Raw genomic sequence first — 15,429 nt, 5'->3', positions numbered from 1 at the left:
GATATAGCTGAGTCAAGAAATAACTTGAGAAATAATGGCTACCAGTTAACTTGTTAGGCTGCTAGTTTATTGATTGAATTGATTTGTTTAAACTCTGGAATTCTGCCAAGGTCGTTCTTCTATTCCAGAGTATACATAGTTACACACATACAAGTACAAAAACGAAGCAATAATAGCACAACACAACTACACAAGCAAAACACAATTACATTATTAATGATCATATTAATCATTACAGAAAGAAGACAAGTTTTGAAAAAGATCATGTGGAAGGGAATTCCACCAGGAAGTTGCCTTTAGACAGAAATATCTTTGATGAAAAGACAGAAAAGATAATCTGCTGTGAAGAGTGGTGACAAAGTGTGCATGGGGGACACTGGTCTGGCATTTATAAAAATGAGATCCAAACTGGGTCTAATGAAATTCCTTACTAATGTACTGATCTAACATAGCACACATGGAGCAGTGCTGAACCAGCATTGTAGGAGAGAGCCAACCAATAGCTTGCCGAGGATGAGAGATGTGATCAGACTTTGTCAAGCCACATGTGATCCGAACAGCTTATTGTCAGTGAAGCCTTGTAATTCTACGCAGTGAATCTTGATGCAATGTGGATACCCAAACTGATAGAGCATAGCTAAGCCGAGAGAAAATAAGTGACTCTACAGTTGCAAGCATCTTTAATATCTGTGTTGGTAAAATCTTTCTATGATAGCTAATTGATGTATAAATAATAAGTCGTACTCTTATGCAGACATTCGCCACATGGCTGGGAGGGGAAATTCAAAGTGGTGCTATCAAATGTTAGCTACTCCTAAGTATTTTTGTGTACTGAGATGTGACAAGGGTTTTTTCACTAATTGCAACTGGGGGCACTGTTATATTCCTTGATCTGGTGGAAAACTACAAAACACTACCCGGGAAAAAATTTCTCTTGAAAAAAGCAACCTGAGATCCCCAACTGGCTGAAGGAGAACAATATTATTAGGCAGGTAGCTATCATCAGCAAACTGTAGCTAACAGCTATTATTAACTAATCGCATGTAGATACCCACCATACTGCCGGAACTGCCTCGCCAACGGATAGCTGCGCCCGGCCACTCGAGCGCAACCACTAAAGCCGCAACGGGTACAATGCGCCATTAACGCCCGAGGCAATAGTGAACGTTCTATTAGAGTGTTTACATTATTGTCCCTCTACCCGAAACTACCCCGAGCGTAATGAAACAAAATGACCTTTTCACGTAGCGAACAGTAACTATTAGCTATTAATATTCTATTAAATGCACTGTAGCGGTAATTTAAAGCGGTAAATGTAACCGCCGTCAACTGGCAGCTGGTTTGTCAGTTGCTAGGAAATTTTGTAAAAGTTGCAGCTCTAGAATAGCTAGTGTACGTAGAGCAGTACTGAGTGTAGGTAGTTTGGTATTAAGTGTAGTGAGTTAAATACTAGTGCAATTAGTTGCGTAGGTGTAGCTGAAAAGAGTCTGGCTCAGAATTTCCTGTTTAGGTTAGCTGGAAAAAGTTGCATATCTAGTCTAGTTTTAGTAAAACAATTTAAAGCTTTAGTCTAGCTCTGTTGGCTTCTTTTACTTTAAAGCTTTAGTCTAGCTTCGTTGGCTTCTTTTAAGAAAAACTTTGGTTTAGCTTTGTTGGCTTCTTTCATTGTAAAGCTTTAGTTAGCTTCTTTTATTTTTAAACTTTAGTCTAGCTTCGTTGGCTTCTATTTTCAAACTTTGTCGGCTTCGTTCATTTTTAAAGCTTTAGTCTAGCTTTGTTGGCTTCTTTTATTTTCAAAGCTTTAGCCTAACTTTGTTGGCTTTTTTTTATTTTTAAAGCTTTAGTCTAGCTTTGTTGACTTCTTTAGCTTTGTTGGCTTCTTTTGTTTTTAAAGCTTTAGTCTAGCTTTGTTGGCTTCTTTAGCTTTGTTGGCTTCTTTTGTTTTTAAAGCTTTAGTCTAGCTTTGTTGGCTTCTTTTGTTTTTAAAGCTTTAGTCTAGCTTTGTTGGCTTCTTTAGCTTTGTTGGCTTCTTTTGTTTTTAAAGCTTTAGTCTAGCTTTGTTGGCTTCTTTTGTTTTTAAAGCTTTAGTCCAGCTTTGTTAGCTTCTTTTGTTTTTAAAGCTTTAGTCTAGCTTTGTTGGCTTCTTTAGCTTTGTTGGCTTCTTTAGCTTTGTTGGCTTCTTTTGTTTTTAAAGCTTTAGTCCAGCTTTGTTAGCTTCTTTTGTTTTTAAAGCTTTAGTCCAGCTTTGTTGGCTTCTTTTGTTTTTAAAGGCTTTAGTCTAACTTTGTTGGCTTCTTAATAGCTAATGGCTTACGTTTACAGAGAAGGTTTTAGCTAAGTTGAAAAATTGCTTCAAATTCTGAGCTAGACTTGTTGGCTGCTACATTAGTAAAGAAAACTAGTAACATTTGTCATCTACCTGACTGTTAGCTGTAGTGTTGACATAGTAGGAGTATAGCATTAGCTACTAGTGTTGTGATAGTAGTTGAGTAGTAGCTTCTAGTGTAGTCTAGTAGTTAGGTTATGTTGTGACTTGTTGTTTATTGTTAAGTGGAGCAAGGCCAACAAGTGAGTGAACTGTATAGCTAGTAGCTAAACTAACAGAGATGGGGATAAAGCTTAAGGTGGCGCTGAAGTAATTGTGTGAAGCCGTACAATGCCCATTTGTCACTATTAAAATTAGCCCACGTGCTTAATTAGCTATTTTAGGGTGGTGGAGAACTCTGCTTGTGAACCATGTAGTCTACATTTAAAGGGTTCTTATGATAGTCTTTAATGCTGTAGCTTAGCATGCCAAGTTCCGTGAAATCACCCGCTTTAATTTCGTGGCTATTAAACTCTGAACTTATGAGCCGATTTTAAAAATAACTCACCCCAGAAACAACCTAGCGCTAAGCCGCCTTGGCTCTTATGGTTTCTCACCTTGTAGAACAACTCTATGGAATCCTTTTTAACGATAACAACGTGGAAACTGGTTAAAATGCAAACCTGCATTTTTCAACAAGTGATATCACGCCCGTCAACAGCGAATCACGAAAAATCTTTCCATAGCCCTGTAAAGAAACGCTTCACCAGTGCCTCTCCCAAATTTTGAGAGTCTATGGTAAGTAAATATGGAGTTATTTCACGAATTGTAAGACAGTGTAACTGGCCAGGGCGCGCTCCGTAAAGCAGTAATCACGCGATGACAGCTGGTGTTGTTCGCTGTGAAGTTACCAGAGTTTTGACAAGGTGATGAAGTCAGTACGTGAATATCGTTACTTGTATCAGCAATAGTAGCCTGACAGTCTGATAGAGCTGGTTCTTTCAATATTTCGAAGCGCTTCGCTTTGTTCTATTAGTTTTCCGTGTTTTTTCGTGCATGACCACAAACGTGATGTCCCATTGGCCTTGTAAGGCTTCATTTGATTACTTCAGCGCCACCTTAACTGGAGGCTTATAGCAATATCTATAGTTAAATGGCTGAAATCAATTTACTGGTAGCTTCTAATATTTTACGTACTAACTGAGACACCAATTGAGTTAGCTACAAGAAGCTCTTCACTTATTAGTGCTCATAATGGCCATTGTGTAGCTATATAGAAAGAGGCTAAAACTGTGTACAGAGCTGTAGGAGGCCATTGTAATGATCAGTGTGTGTAGTTGAACCATTCCAAACTGCTTTACCCCATCTCTGAGTAGTTGTCACTGAGGGAAGCTAGTCTGGTCAAGGATGAAGTGTTGACTGTTTTTGGCTTTACGTTGAACAATGGCTCCAGTACAACTAGAATTGTAATTTGTAGCTTTCGCAGTTCAACTATTGTTAGAAATAATTACGAGGATTATATAAATTTTGTTAGAAAGCCAAAATGTTGTAAATATTAACAGATTTTTATTACATTTGCAAACTCTAATAGATTGATAGAAATACATTTCAATTCTAGAAATCCTAAATATTGTAAATCTTAAAATTCCGACAGATTTCTAGAAATAGTATTTAAATCTACAAATATTGTAAATCTGTAAATATTCCGATAGATTTCATTTCCGTACTAATCTCTTCCACAAGTCCCAATTCTTGTCCGATACTCAAATAATGTCAAATCTTAACATTTCATGATGGACCCCTCAACGTTACCAATTGACATAGTTTTAATTAATTAATAAAATTTTTATCAAAATCAGAACAAAATGACACTTGCGGCCATTACAGTCATAAAATAGTACAAAGTGAAAACTAAAGAAAAGTAGCTAATAACATCTAATGCCCAGTTTTGTTTGACATCCTCTACTTTCTCTGTTCTTGTTAATTACTTCTTGTAGTGATCTAATCCTCTTCTTAACATCTTCAGTGTAACCAGAGGGTAGCCATAGCTCTTCTAATGTGTCGTTATTGTTGAGCTCTTGTACTAGATGTTGAGCAGCTTCTCCACTGATCTCGTTGTGCCACATCCACAGCCAGACTAGTGATGTGTTGTTCTTCATTGTAGTGGCAATGACATCACAAGCTTCATCAGTGATGAGATTGTAGTCAATGTCGAGCCCCTCCAGTTTGTTACCCTTTGATAGTGCAGTGAAGAGGGTTTTTGCTGATGGTGATGATAAGCTGGTACGGTTCATGTTCAGTGTCACTAGCCTAGAGGAGGGATGGGTCAACATGTTGTAGAGAGCAGGGTCCTCTCCGATGGTGTCGTTACTACTAATATCCAACACTTCCACTTTACAATGGGTGGTGAGGTCATTAATGGAGGAAGAGGAAGACCTGGTGAAGCCATTAACCCCCAAGTTGAGTTCTTTAATACTGACGTCAGATGACATCAGATCACGGTGAAGGACACGACAGCCATGATCCTGGATATGGCAGGAAGACAAGTTAAGCTTCTTCCACTCCTTGTGGGGTGAGCAGGTAAGGAAGAGCGTAACACACTCAACATCATAAACAGTTAGGCTAGTCTTCCCAAGATTGATTACTTTATCATCGAAAGTTTTTCCTTGTTGTATAGAAGTGTAAAAGGCTTCGTCGTTGGCCTCATAGAAGCAGCGAAATAGTCGAAGACACTTCAGTTGATTCTTCAAGTATGTTTCAGCGATGATGATCGTGTCGTCCCCTCCAGAGAGAAATTGTTTAAAAGCAGATCGCTGTCCCTTGGTAAGCGAGGTGTACATTGCAAACATGTTGGAATGAATATCGCTCCAGAACTTCGCTTCGAGCACTCGCAGCTCTTCGTCTGGTGGAAGCTGAGTGATATGGTAAGCGGACAAGAACTCCTGAATGGAAAAATGGACAAAGTTAAATGTCATCGTTTTGCCAGCGAGCCCGAAGTGCTGGACAGCCTGAAGTAGTCCGTATCCGTTCAGAGCTCCTTCGATAGCTTCGATGCCTGGACAAGCTGCTCTCGTCTCCTCTAAGGTAAAGATTAGCTTGTTGTTATTAAGACCCTCGAGCGATAGTTTTGATAACTGCTGAACTATTGTATTATAGGGCTGGGGCAGTTTGGCTATGTCAGTGATGGTGTTATCAAGAGGTTGACCAGACTTGGCAAGATGTCGACAGATGGTAAGACAGATGAAGTAATTGTAAAGCTGTGTAGAATTGCTAGGAAGGGGAATTCCCTGTTTGTACAGATAAATCAAGATGACCATGTTGAAGGGGATGAAACACAGGCCGTTGATAGTCAGATTACCTTCAAGATATTCGGTGAGCTCTTTGACTGCATGTGGCTGTTCCTTCAGGGACTGTTCAACGTATAACTTTCGTTCCTCTTTAGCAAAGCCCAATATGTCAACTCTGATAGTTGCTTGTTGTCGAAGTCTCACCGAGGCATGTGGACGAGATGACACTACCAAGCCGCAATGAGGTAACACCTGACGTTTCAGTATATCAGCAACTAAACTATCTTTCTGTAGGTTAACTGGGAACTCATCGTAGCCGTCAAAAAGGAGAACAATGTCTTTACCATTATTCTTAAAGAGGTAATCACTAGATGCAGTGGCAATTTCTGTAGCTTTCCTGTCTCTTTTGCAGAACAACTGAAGAAGGTCATCAACAAGTGACACCTGCTGCACAGCTGGACTACGCAACTGGAGGAGGAGAACTATTTTAAACTTTTGTAACAACTTTCCTGTTGACCACTTGTATGCTATTTCTTGTAATAACAAAGATTTACCAATACCAGGCAACCCCTCAACTAAAATGAATTGCGCATTTTTGCTTTCTTGTAGTGGAGCTAAGATATCAACTAATTGTTTAGTTGTCTTACTGTTATCAAGTGCTTTTCTCAGTGACTGATGGCTGTCTTGTGGGTAATGAGGTTTACCTGATTGGATGGATCCAGCCAATTGCAGTGCAGTTGCCTGTTCAAAAGTGTGTTGATCTTGATGATGAACTAAAAGGACTGGTGTAAAGTCCTTGGGTTGATTTGGTGGCCAAGAATCTTCATCAACAGCAAACCGTGTTTGTATATTAAGTTGTCTCACCCTGTCGGACAATATTGAGACTCCTATCAACAACACATAAAATGGAGCACACAATAATGTGTCCACTCTACCTTGATCAGTGACCGTTGACTTGTCCATGTCAGGTTTGGAGGTCACTATAGTTAGTGAAGACAACACAATAGCTAGTTAATACAATTGTTTACCTACACATGTTGTACACACACAATATAGCTAGTCACCTTTATCAGGAGCTTGATCACTGGACACTGCAGGTGACTCAATAACTTTAAACAACTTCTCCCAACTAGCAGAGGGATCCATCTTAAGCCATTTGCTCCACATATCATTACAGCAGGGGACACTTCTATACACATTGTCTTGTTCTATGATGTCAAGTGTTCCGATGGGTAGACCCAGTAGTGTTCCTATCATTCTCCAATGAGCAGCATAATTGGGGGTAATATGGTTATGAAGATCCTTCAGTAGTGGAGTACTGGTAGCTGTATATTCAAACAGTTAAATATTATATTATTTCTAACATCTTACCAGTGACACTCTTCTTCAACTGTTCTATTACTTCACTTTGACTAGTCATGTTGTGTAGGGGTACCTAACTACACAACACACCACTACTACCTGATCACGTTGTTGATATCCTAACTAATCGAAGAAGAAGATGAACAATGAAATCAGCCACACCCTCAAACTAAATTGTTTGCGGTTGCCGTGCGCAAGCGCACTATGGTGGAAGTCACTTCCATATATGGAGTTTATTTATATCCATTACATTATAATAGAATGTATTTAGAGTGGATAGAGTCATCCGGAACACAAGGACGGAAGATGTGGTAGTTCAGTTTGCGCGTCGATGTATAATGCAATAGCTACTTGACATGATTTGGAGAGAAGTACACTGTACATACGCGCTACTTGTGAGGTGGGGATACCAGATCTCATCTCTTGGTGGCCACGTGACGGTTAGTATAAAAGTGTTGTGATGTGATTTGATTTATTATTTAGACTCCAGCAATCGACTATGTTCTCATGTGTATGTATTTTGTGTGTGGTCTCGTGCCCAGACCTCTTTGATAAAAATAAAAATCTTAGTAGACATTTTTGTGCAGCTGGATCTACAACTTTTGGGGATCCCTGATAAGTATTGTTAACAAAACAAAGTGAGGGTGGTGAAATGGCGTATGTGTTTGCTTTATCCTCTGCATCCAAGGGCATGCACACACACACAGTTTACTTCTAGTCTGGCTACCCCTTCACATGTAGCAACGGTCTGGTATGAGTTGTACTGATTACCGAAAACTGGTAGTCTCGCATAGCCAGGCCTTCTTTTGTGTGGGGGCGGGGAAAGAAAAGGGTCTGGTGAACATAGTATAGCGTCGTTGTTGGCCTATCCCGAGATCGTGGGGATTCTACTGTGCAGCTTCCGGATTGTTTGTGGGTGTGGATGACGTTGGATCATTTGAGTTCTGTTGCCATAGATATAAAGTGTGATCCACTGATCTTTGCATCGTCACATTCTATTACCATAACTACTATTACTGTTTCCCTGTGACATATTCCTATCACTAAACATGATACAATAATAGTATACAGTTTGTTCCTGATCAAGATCACTAGGTCACCTGTCTAGGATCTATCATAGAATTTAACATTATGATTATTGTGTAGTTTGTGAGGTGACTGATTATTGTGGCTAAGACACTATAATTGAGATAATCATCCACGTTTTGTCATAGAAGCACATTTAAGCACCAAAATTTAATGTTTCATGTGGTTAGTAGCACGTGTACTAAATGTTTTAGATGGAAAACTCCTTTGGAACTCTAGTATTGTTGGACCTTGTCAACAAAACTGTTTGTTTTCATGGTAAACAATCAATATAATCATACAGTACAGTAGTATTGTATAGTAGCTATTAATCTTATCACCCATATTGTCTGTGGTAATTGTAGATACACTTATTGTACTGTTCTTCATTTGTAACACTGTAACAGGTGGAACATGGCTGAAGATGAAGTGTAATGACCACTACACTTTTCAGTAATTGATATTGTTGGGACACTCCTTCAGACTGAAATTTAATTTCATGGCATGCTGCCTGGTGTCATTGTTTCTTTTGATGTGGTTTGAGTGGCTTCATTAGTTATGTTGTTTTTAAAAAGTAAGCAAAAAATTAGAAGGAAAAATTTTAAGTTGATTACTGATTAGGGATCAATGAATAAAAAACAAGAAAGGTTGCCTAAACCTGCAGATATACTAATGGACATTCAGACTGGATTGATTCCTAATCCAACTTATTTTCCTTCTACTTGCTCTATCCTTTTTCTAGTGTTAGGCCAGTACAAAGCTTGCAGCTGCAACATGATGTCCCATATATGAAACAAATTGTTTTCCCAGCTAAATGACAAGGTCCAAAAATGGTGTCTCAAAGGACTTTTTACATGTGCTCCCTTCTAAAAACACTTAGCCCATGTGTCACTAACTGCAAAGAAAATTACGTATCATAAGTGAACACTTTATGGCTTAGGCACTAGACGAGATGTCAGTGTGCATTCTCCAAGTTTATATAATCTATCAATAACTCACCTGTATAATGTCATACCATTATTTCACTGGATCATAGATGTACTGAGAAATAATCTATTTAGCCACATAAGAACAACATAACAATACATTAGAATCTCTGCAGGTGAATTTCATTAGCAGGGAAGGTGTTTTGCATGTTTTGTGCTGCTCAGAAATGTTCAGTAAGTTAGAGATAAAGCACCGCTGCGTGTGTGTACAGAAAATACAGTGCAAGGGTGTGTGTCAAGAGGCTAATACAGCACGAGGTGAAGCCGAGTACTGTATTTGTCTTAAGACACCCCCGAGTACTGTAGTTTTTGTACATACAAGCAAGGCGGTGCTTTAAGTGTTATATTGTACTTCCTGGTCGTCTGGCTCGGAGTGATTTTCTCTAGTACTCAAACTGCTGCGATTTTTGGTGATAAGGATATCAGTAAGTGTTTAATTAATCTTTTTCTAGTCGTAGAACGAACTAATAGGATTAGTTTGGCTGGTTTTAGTGATTTAAAATGTCACACACGTGATCAATCGTGCTGTCTTAGTGGAGTCGTGTTTAAAAAGTTTCGTGATCAGATGATCAGTAAGTGTTTATACAATCTATTCCTAGCTGTAGAACGAACTCATAGGATTAGTTTGGCTGGTTTTAGCGATTTACAGTGTGTTGTTTACGTAACATTCCATAAATAATTTCTCCACATAATTGTAATGTATTTGCCCAATTAGCTACATAACTGTACTGTATGACTCATACAGTACAGTTATGCAGTTGATTAGTACTGTATGGACAATACAATATGCGGCATCGCTTTGATCCTCCCACACAAAGTACAATATAGAAACATGTTGTGTAGGGGAACAAGCAACTGACATGGTACCTTACAGCAAGTTTGTTCTAGTTTTTTGTGATTTTTGTAGATTGACAGCTATCCTTGTTCCAACACAACAGTTTTACAGGTGGGAAGAACCTCCCAACAAAAACTCCGCATGATAAAATATTTCATGAATTTTAATATTGCGAAGTACATGTACCGTAAACAAGTCCTTGTGATATCTACAATATTGTAATTGTCTAGGCAAAAATTAATACAGGAAAGGCACTGATGTATATAACGTGGCAGTGCTTTAACTATAACATATTGTACTTTGTGTGGGAGGATCAAAGCGATGCCGCATATCGCATTGTCCATACAGTACTAATCAACTGCATAACTGTACTGTATGAGTCATACAGTACAGTTATGCAGCTAATTGGGAAAATACAGTACAGTTATGTGCTTAATTGAGCAAATACAACACACTTGGGTAAATACAGTACAGTTATGTGGAGAATCTATTTAAGGAATGTTTCAAAAAACACCACATGTGCAACACTGTAAATCTCAGCCAAACTATTCCTACAGTTCGTTTTACAGCTAGAAATACATGTAGATTGTATAAACACTTATTGATTGTGTTATTTAACATGACTCCACTAAGACAGCACGACTGATCACGTGAGTGACATTGTAAATCGCTAAAACTAGCCTAACTAATCCTATTAGTTCATTCATACATTGTATAAACACTTACTGATATCCTGATCACCGAAAATCGCAGCAGTTTGGGCACTAGACCAAGCCAGACGACCAGGAAGTACAATATAACACGTAAAGCACTGCCTATGCTTGTGTGTATGAAAAATACAGCACTCTAGGGGTGTCTTGAGGCAAATACAGCACTTGGCTTTGTCTCGTGCTGTAGCAGCTTCTCAACATGCCCCCTCATGCTGTATTTCCGTTCACATGAGTGGCAGTGTTTTAACTACAACTTGTGGCACTAGTTTGTGATAAAGAATTGTGTAAGGCTGAATGTCAAAACAAATACCAGATAGTTTCTATCCCCCTACCTATAATCTATGTATGTAATTGAAATGAAATAACTTGTTCTACCAATGAAAACACTCATGTGTGTTATGTCACTAGTTGTTCATCAGTTGTGTCTTATCAGACAGGAATGATAAGGATCACATGACCAGAAAGAGCAAACACATATCTGGTGATAATGAACAAAACTGAGTATTCCCAAATGTAACGTGGCATCGGTTTGATCCTCCCACGTAAAGTACGATATATCAGTTTATAGTATATAGTAGTCTCTGGTAGTGCTCACTATTGTATCATTAACTATCCAATGTCTGGTCGAGCCCATGTGTACTCCTCACCTACACCAGCCCATGAGCTTGTGGACAGGAATGGATAATTATTGACAAATGTAACCCTTCAATATCATACACCCCAAAATGTATTAAAACGTCAATGATAAAGTCCTCTGGTCGGTTTGACTGAAAGCAACAAAACAACTTCAAAGCAGTTTTTGCTCTTTGAAGTGCGAATTTGTGGCACGGGTTACTTCTAATAACTTTATTATCACTGAGCAAAACCAAAAGAAAGTTATCAAAAACTTTTTGCACGTAAAATATATTTGGTTCAGTATATATACATCATACAAAATATTATGTTATCATGAACAATTGTTGTATGATAATAAAGTGACCAGTGGTAGTTGAGGTGTGATGTTCCCTTGGTAGTCGTCTTGTTGTTCCTTAGGTGGTCACTGATGGAGCTCTGTCTGGTGGAGATATTGCAGAAACCGGTCAGGCCCACCCACCTAAAGCTGAAGAGAAACCTCAACAAAACACAGGTCAGTACCACATACATGATGTGTATGATGTGTGTAAGTTTTGTGGGTGGGGAACTCCTTAAAATTGGTAGCTTTTACACAGGGGAGATTTAAGGGGATCCCCTCTTTAGTATACAAGTCAGTAATGAGTTGAATATCTCATCCAGTAATGTTTTATCTTCCTATTTGTAACACATATTAACCGCTAACACTGATACCCTTACAGGACTTGTCCTAGTTAGTGTGTTATTCATTCAAGTAATTATGACTGGTACCTACACTTGCCCAATGTACAGAACTTATCACCATATAGTTACACTGTGTATTTTAATGTACTCAACTTGATGAAAAGTTAAGCATTTAACTTTTCTACTATAGTAATCTAATATACATGTATTGTACATGTTGCTGTATGTTTTGTGTTTAGCCTAAAGGTTACTGTAAGGGAGTCAACTTAGAGAATTAGTTTAATGTGTACCTTCAATTTTTGTACAAGTCAATAAAGTACTGTCACATCAGGAGCTGATCATATGAAGTGTATGTTCTATTAGACTTATTTATGTTAAAAGTAGGCAAATCAAGATTATCTTGTTTATTAATATACTGTTTTGTCTAATGGTAACAAACTATTCCTTGACAAGATCTCCTAGCAGAAACAGTAACAAGTTGATGTTGTGCTACTTCTAAAAACCAGGCGCCATGCAGCTAGCTAACTCACCTGAAATTAAGTTATTAACCAACTATATGTATTACATATGTTTTTAGTTGTGCAATAATACATAAGTGATGTATTATAATTCTCGTATTTTGTAGTTCATGAAATTTTTGTAATTCTTCAATTATGTTGCTATGCGCTGCTAAGGAAGCGTTTGTTAAACAAACTGCTTTTATCAGCAGTTTACACACAGAAGTATCTCTTCTAAACTGTTTTATAGTTTGACTATCGTGTTTTTTTCCACAAATTCTCTCAACAAAGCCTCAAAGCTCCTATTCATTTTTGTACGTGTAAGTAGTGGATATGCCCCCTTTCCAACTCGAAGGGATAGGCTATTCATGGTAGTCTACAAGGCCTGCACAGTTGATTTTCAGGTGTTAAACGCTTGTAAAACCCAAAGGGAAGGTAATTCACGAAGTCAGAGGAGAGTTGCCACACCCGTATTTCAGACCGCCAGAAAGAAACCACCTCAGAGCAAAGTTTACCTGTGCACACACACACTTTTACGAAAACAATTTCAGTAAACCAGGCGCGTGCCCACAGCCGGCCTTCGGCCTGCTGTGGGTGCTTGCCTGGTTTAAAAATATGTTAACAATTTGTGTATTATATCAGAGCCTGAAATTAAGTTCTGGAAATGCTCTGTCAGACATACTCAATAGTAATGTATAAAAACTTTCTAATAGTATTCAGACATTAGACAGAAATGGTCAGAAAATGGCAGATGCTGTCTGTCCATAATTTCAGACTCTAGATACACACCATATAAACTCCCAAACCACAGCTACCATTTGGCTTTCATTTTAGATTTATCATCATGTTAATATTTCACAGAACAGAATGGTTACATCATTCGGATTATAAAACAATCAAACAGTAATCGAGGTCTCTCTATGGAATTCACTGGAGCCATCACTGACGTGGCCTTTGCTCATGCTGCATCTAGTTACCTAGCAACCATCAACCAGGGAGGGAACCTATACGTGTGAAAACTGGAAGAGCAAGGAACAGAAGTCGAGTATCCTTTCCACCACACACACACACACGCACACACACACACTACACGCAAACACACTCACACACTATACTACACACAAACACACACACACACCATTGTAATAGTCTTACGTGTTCCTGTTCTGCTTGGTACTTGTAAGTTAGAGATTACAAGTACCAGGTACAAGAAAGTTTAGTCGTGTAGTTTAACTAGCAAAGTTGTTCTGACCTTATCAGAATGCCAACATGACTGTGAGATTATATAATCAACGTCCCACTATAGTGTAGTTGTACAGCACATCACTTGTGAGATTTCCTTAACTGAACCTCCAGGGAACAGTTGTTGTTACATGTTACCCCAAGCAACAATGCCGACACATCAGTGGAGCACAGACTAGTGTGGTGTCTATATGTCATGTCTGGATCCACAAACAATGATGATGTTGAACACCTGTTTGCTGTAGCCTTAGGGAAGAGTGTGAGTGTGTTTGTGTTATTGTGCAATCAAGAAGTGATCATGTTATCAACTCTTGATACAAGTGTCTGTGTATAAACTGTACAGAATTTGGGAATATATGCTAGGGGAGTGGAACATGCCAAAGTGTGAGGGGGCCAGGCTAGTTTTAAGTTGGAGACCAAAATGATCACAGCCTGCTGACAATAGCTGCTCTCCACCAATTATATCTCTTTATTTATAACTACACATACGTAGCTAAGTAACTTGCTACACTGCTTCTCTGAATACTGTGACTGCTCTATTAGAGTATCCAAATCCTGACTGTTTCATTAGAGTATCTCAATCTTTTCTTGCAAACAGTGTTCCATAAAAGTGAGGGGCCATGCCCCCTCCCGTCTCCACCGCCTATGATATATGCTATTTTTTGCTAACTCCTCTGTGTGCTCGTTATATGTATCTATAAAAGATTTAAAGTATTACGTATCATATTATGTAAGAGGTTGATCAGTAATTGTTGACAGTTGTACAGTTTCAGATTGTATAACTACATACATTTGCTCTGATTTACAAATCTTACCAACAGATAATGTTTAGACCTCTTGTATACAATCCTCTGATAAGTACATTAACTATTGAATTCCATATGATTTCTATTTAATAAATATTTCTTAATTATACTATAATAAACAAAATTAGCAGTTGTAGGTAAATATCTCAATTGTATACACAATGTGAAATATACAATTTGTAGTTAAATACTAAATACAAACTACGTTAATAGAGTTATTCACAGTATCTGCCAGATCTACCAACTTGTATTGTGATGATCTGTTCGTTGGTCAGTCGGTCTCACTGCCCACCAAATTTTAGCATGGAAAATACTTGGTAAGGTCTCATTTGGCTGGTAGTGTGTCAATATTAAGGAATTGTATTTGGATGAAATACAATATTATAATTAGATTCATCATTTTTGAGTTTATTTCAACTTGTTAAGAAGTGAAGTTTGATTAGCTGGTTGTGTTGAGTTGATGTGTCTAATATCAACTTTGACCGTAAAAAAGTTTGGCAAAAACCCTCTATTGAAATATTGGCAAAAAAACTTCAGTGAATGGGGGCACCTTATCTGATCAAACAAATGATAGATTATAAAGGAGCACGTAAGTACACTACCTCTTCGTGAAAGTTCCATGTGCAAGTGTGCCATTCACTGGTGTTATGAATGTTGAAAGCAGTGTTTAATTTTACAATGAACCTCACACTCTGGTGCAGTGATTCCATGGTGGGGTTATCACGTACTAGCATTGTTACCTGCCCTACGTGTGGGCATTGTGTAACACACATTCACATTGCAAATTGATTAGAGATGAGAATAATAATACTGGATGTAAACAATAGAAAGTAATAGTATACAATGACAGCATTACGGGACTATCCCTTGATAGTAATGAGTAATACAAATTAAACGAAAAGCTGATCATCACAGCATCAATAGTTAACAATAGTAGGATCTATAGAGCATCTTTGATAGTAGTATAATGTAGTCTGTGCAAAGAAAAGAGGTCACATAAGTAAGATGGTCCATTAAGTATACACAGAGCAATATATCGAT

The 15,429-nt window shown here is 38.2% G+C and overlaps 1 protein-coding gene and 2 long non-coding RNA genes across 11 annotated transcripts in view; 2 read left to right on the top strand and 1 right to left on the bottom strand.

The window, feature by feature from the left end:
• Window positions 1-6,151, top strand: part of LOC136265082 (uncharacterized) — a 34,175-nt gene extending 28,024 nt beyond the window's left edge. For 4 of the 9 annotated variants that reach the window (XR_010705381.1, XR_010705382.1, XR_010705380.1 and 1 more), the window contains 4 exons: window positions 5,605-5,677; window positions 5,748-5,837; window positions 5,887-5,952; window positions 6,005-6,151. This is a non-coding gene — a long non-coding RNA (uncharacterized lncRNA). Of the gene's footprint in view, window positions 1-3,434; window positions 4,922-4,982; window positions 5,129-5,176; window positions 5,230-5,291; window positions 5,390-5,461; window positions 5,678-5,747; window positions 5,838-5,886; window positions 5,953-6,004 lie in introns of those variants that run through there. The other 5 variants (XR_010705384.1, XR_010705383.1, XR_010705378.1 and 2 more) reach the window with 5 other exon arrangements.
• Window positions 4,127-7,123, bottom strand: LOC136265072 (protein NLRC3-like). The gene is made up of 4 exons (XM_066059851.1): window positions 6,964-7,123; window positions 6,657-6,917; window positions 6,528-6,572; window positions 4,127-6,479 (listed from the first exon to the last, which is right to left on the bottom strand). The coding sequence occupies exons 1-4, from the start codon at window positions 7,010-7,012 to the stop codon at window positions 4,231-4,233; spliced, it is 2,604 nt and encodes an 867-aa protein (XP_065915923.1). The 5' UTR covers window positions 7,013-7,123; the 3' UTR covers window positions 4,127-4,230.
• Window positions 7,124-7,180: 57 nt separating this feature from the next.
• LOC136265084 (uncharacterized) overlaps window positions 7,181-15,429 on the top strand; it is a 54,168-nt gene continuing 45,919 nt past the window's right edge. Inside the window, exon 1 of the long non-coding RNA XR_010705386.1 lies at window positions 7,181-7,394. This is a non-coding gene — a long non-coding RNA (uncharacterized lncRNA). The remainder of the gene's footprint in view (window positions 7,395-15,429) is intronic.

This window comes from Dysidea avara, chromosome 8 (assembly GCF_963678975.1).
Source record: "Dysidea avara chromosome 8, odDysAvar1.4, whole genome shotgun sequence".
Taxonomy (NCBI): domain Eukaryota; kingdom Metazoa; phylum Porifera; class Demospongiae; order Dictyoceratida; family Dysideidae; genus Dysidea; species Dysidea avara.
The sequence above is the reverse complement of the archived record's forward strand: the minus strand, read 5'-3'. Positions and strand labels throughout refer to the sequence as shown.

What these genes read in the sequence shown, in the direction of transcription:
- LOC136265072 (XM_066059851.1), bottom strand. Translation starts at nt 7,012, where the DNA reads ATGACTAGTCAAAGTGAAGTAATAGAACAGTTGAAGAAGAGTGTCACT. An exon ending in GTTGAAGAAGAGTGTCACTG is followed by an intron (nt 6,918 to 6,963) that starts GTAAGATGTTAG and finishes TTGAATATACAG; the next exon opens with CTACCAGTACTCCACTACTG. An exon ending in TGATCAAGCTCCTGATAAAG is followed by an intron (nt 6,573 to 6,656) that starts GTGACTAGCTAT and finishes CACTAACTATAG; the next exon opens with TGACCTCCAAACCTGACATG.